Source organism: Gigantopelta aegis, chromosome 10, assembly GCF_016097555.1.
Source record: "Gigantopelta aegis isolate Gae_Host chromosome 10, Gae_host_genome, whole genome shotgun sequence".
NCBI classification, from domain to species: Eukaryota; Metazoa; Mollusca; class Gastropoda; order Neomphalida; family Peltospiridae; genus Gigantopelta; species Gigantopelta aegis.
In genome coordinates, this window is record NC_054708.1 from 84,319,060 (window position 1) to 84,323,279 (window position 4,220).

The 4,220-nt window shown below is 37.0% G+C and overlaps 1 protein-coding gene across 1 annotated transcript; it reads right to left on the reverse strand.

Annotated features, from left to right (window-relative positions):
• Positions 1–284: 284 nt before the first annotated feature.
• LOC121383872 lies at positions 285–2,633 on the reverse strand. The gene is made up of 2 exons (XM_041513970.1): positions 2,574–2,633; positions 285–1,391 (listed from the first exon to the last, which is right to left on the reverse strand). Exons 1-2 carry the CDS (start codon positions 2,631–2,633, stop codon positions 285–287), a joined length of 1,167 nt encoding a protein of 388 aa, XP_041369904.1.
• Between the last annotated feature and the right edge of the window lie 1,587 nt (positions 2,634–4,220).

The window sequence follows — 4,220 nt, forward strand, 5'->3', positions numbered from 1 at the left end:
GCACTCTACTCGCTCTGCTGAACACGCCTCTATTATCCCTAGTGTCGATAACATCAGTACATATAGAGAGAAAAACAAAATATCGTTATTTATTATTAATAAATAACGTTTAAAAATAATAAAATAACAAGTCAATTAGCTCAAACAACAACAAACGTAAAACAGCTTCAGAATTATTTATTAACGCAGTTATCAGAGTGATATTTCTGTTGATATGACATTCAGAGAAGGACTATAAGAGTTCAAGGTGAACGGAGAACAAAGTGGCGCTGTGTTATAGCCTACTAAGTCGAGTTTGCAGTTTGAACAATTAACTTTGTTGGAGCTTTCTTGAGTTCAAGTTTATTTAGCTTTAATGAATCTTTCTTGACAGCAACAGGTTTTTTACAGGGTCGGAGTTTCTTTTTCTCTAGTTCAGTCTTAACCATTTTAACTTCATCAGGTTCTTCTATAATTGCGTTGATAAGTTTGACAGGATCCTCTCTCTTCGAGGTTTGCCTAGTTTTCATGTTGCCGATATCGACATCTGTAGATCTTGCAGAGAGTGTTCCCGCCAGAGGGTATCTTTTCAGATTAGGTTTCACCTGTGACACCTTAAAATCGACGTCAGACATGCCATTCCCGTCAGCATTAGAAAGTATCTCCAGATCACGTTTCGTATCCTCTTTGAAGTCTGACAATCTTGCACTTCGCCGTGCCTGGGGAGGAAGAATTGTGGGCTGTTCATTCCCTGCAACCTGCGATATCTTGAAACCCACATTAGACATACCATTACCTTCGGCATCAGAAAGTATTTCCAAGTAACGTTTCGTTTGCTTGGTGTTTGCTCCGAAATCTGAGGATCTTTCAGTCATTGGTTGCTCTGGAGGAGATCGTTTTATGGTTGGTTTGTTGTCATCATCCCGAGTTGCTTGTGTGACATTGAAAGTCACATTAGACATGCCATTACCTTTAGCATTAGCAAGGATTTTGAAGTCACGTTTCATTTTGTTTGTTAAGTATGTAGATCGTTTAGTTACCACTCCCGTTATTTTAGAAATAGCTTCACCTTCTCTAAGCGCGGAGACTTGTGAGAGATCGAAATCCACATCAGACATTCCATTACCTTTGGCCTTAGAGAGTACTTCGAGACGACGTTTAGTTTTTGTCTTATCTACATGGAAGTCCGTAGATCTTGCAGTCAGCGGTTTCCCTTTAAGATAATCTTTCAAACTGGATTCGACCTGTGAGACCTTGAAATCTACGTCGGACATTCCGTTACCATCAGCGTCAGCAAGTATCTCGAGATGACGCTTTATATCCATCCTGTTGTCATCGAAGTCTGAAGATCGTTTTGGCGACGATTGCTTTTGAGGACGTTTCCGGTAGTTGGTATCTTCATCTGCATTAACCTGCAACATACATAGACATCACACCATTCACGTAAATAGTAACCTAGAACATACATAGCCATCACACCATTCACGTAAATACTAACCTAGAACATACACAGACATCACACCATTCACGTAAATACTGACCTAGAACATACACAGACATCAAACCATTCGCGTAAATACTGACCTGGAACATACACAGACATCACACCATTCACGTAAATACTAACCTGGAACATACATAGACATCACACAATTCACGTAAACACTAACCTAGAACATACACAGACATCACACCATTCACGTAAATACTAACCTAGAACATACACAGACATCACACCATTCACGTAAATACTAACCTAGAACATACACAGACATCACACCATTCACGTAAATACTAACCTAGAACATACACAAACACCACACCATTCACGTAAATATTAACCTAGAACATACACAGACATCACACCATTCACGTAAATACTAACCTAGAACATACACAGATATTACAACATTCACGTAAATACTAACCTGGAACATACATGGACATCACAACATTCACGTAAATACTAACCTAGAACATACACAGACATCACACCATTCACGTAAATACTAACCTAGAACATCATAAACATCACACCATTCACGTAAATACTAACCTAGAACATACACAGACACCACACCATTCACGTAAATATTAACCTAGAACATACACAGACATCACACCATTCACGTAAATACTAACCTGGAACATACATAGACATCACACCATTCGCGTAAATACTAACCTAGAACATACATAGACATCACAGCATTTACGTAAATACTAACCTGGAACATACACAGACATCACAGCATTTACGTAAATACTAACCTGGAACATACATAAACATCACAACGTTCACTTACATACTAACCTGTAATATAGTTAAAAATCACACTATTCAGGTAAATACTAACGTGCGACATAGATAGAGGAATACTCCGAACAGACATCGCGCTTTGGTGTGCTTCGTTTTAATATTTAGAAGAACATTCAAATGAATTAAAACTCTTGTAACATATACTATTGAAATAATCGATGATTCTGTTTAAAGCTATATTCAGACCGGCAATACTACTTCAGAATTGCATGTGTGTAGGCGTAATGTTTGTGTGTCTTTGTGCGTGTATATGCATGAGTGGATACATTCTTACCCAGTGTTGGTTACTGAAGACCGCGAGAGCGAGAAACGCCCACAGCATGACACGAGACATTCTTGACAAACTATATGACTGCAACGAGAGAACACATCTTTAACGCCTTCGTCAAAAGAATGCTGCCAGAAAGCACAGCGGATATATAATTATTTTGATATCAAACACACTATTTTGGTTATAAACAGCAAAGTATTGAGCACAATCTTAATAACTTTTAGGCCGTGTTCTGTAGCAGGCTTCTTCAGTTTTGTCACACAATATCATAACAGGACAGTAGGAACTGAGGGGTGGGGGACTGTGCCTCCCTCCCACTTGAGGTCGAAAATGTACCGTTTTTTGTCCTCTATATAAATAAAGATAAACATGTGGCTTGTGCACCCCGCTAGATGCTGTGCTCCCTACACAAACTTCAGGTTGTTATTCCCCACTCCAGATATCGTTCCTACGGGCCTAAATAATGGTTTTATTTCAGTAGCTGTGCGAGTGTGCCGAAGACCACATCCGTACAGCTGTTCTAAAATATTGGATCAAAGTGCTTAAAAATAACAAGGCATTGCATGAACTGATTTTTATACAAGGAAAAACGACAATGATACTATGTATTTGATTCGACAATGAATGTCTTCTTTAATTGATGAAATCAGCAACAAAAAGTCTATATCGAAGCGAACATAGGCCGCGCATTAAGCCATCTGCTATTATTTTATTTATTAGGATCTAAAATGACTGCTAACTTCAACAATCTATGAACAATACTTTTTGGAATTATCTGATTAATAAATAGTCTTGATTTTATTTATTAGGATCTAGAATGATTGCTAACTCCAACAATCTACGAACAATACTTTTTTGGTATTACGTTATTAATAAATAGTCTTGATTTTATTAATTATGATAAAAAAATTATTGCTAACTCCAACAATATCTGAATTTTAGTTTCTGCAATTGCCTTATTAAAAATAGCCTCGATTTTGCTTAGTTATGATCTAAAATCATTGCTAACTCTTCCAACAATCTATGAACAATATTTTCTGCAATTACATCATTAACAAATAGACTTGATTTTATTAATTATGATCTTAAATTATTGCTAACTCCAACACTATCAAACAACTGATGAGTCAAGTATATTTACCTGGTGATTCGCTTGATGATCAGTGTTCGCTGACAATGCTGTCTGGACAGGTTGCTGTATGGACGCTGTTTGCGTTTATATCAGAAACTGTTCACAAAGAACTGTAATTACAACTCATAAACATCATACATCGTGGAAATCATGCTACTAAAATCAACAATAAACGTAATGAATAACGCGTGTTTTGAATGGATTAATTATCAAAACGACCAAGTGCATCAACATTTAACAAGGGACAAATTATGACACTAAACACGTTGACATTAAAAGTGACCAGATGCAGTGATCTTTAAATATGTAGCTTCATCACTGAACCAATCATCAATATTTCATGTACCAGATACCGAAACCCTCTGCCCCTAAGCGGATTTTTGAAGACACGCATTTTTAGATTCCCCATTATCTATCAATTTACTATAGCGTGTCTGCAGCAAACATGTAGGTGGAATAAAAACAATGATAATATATCCATTTGAATAGGGGTATCGTTGCACATTTTGTGTCTAAAA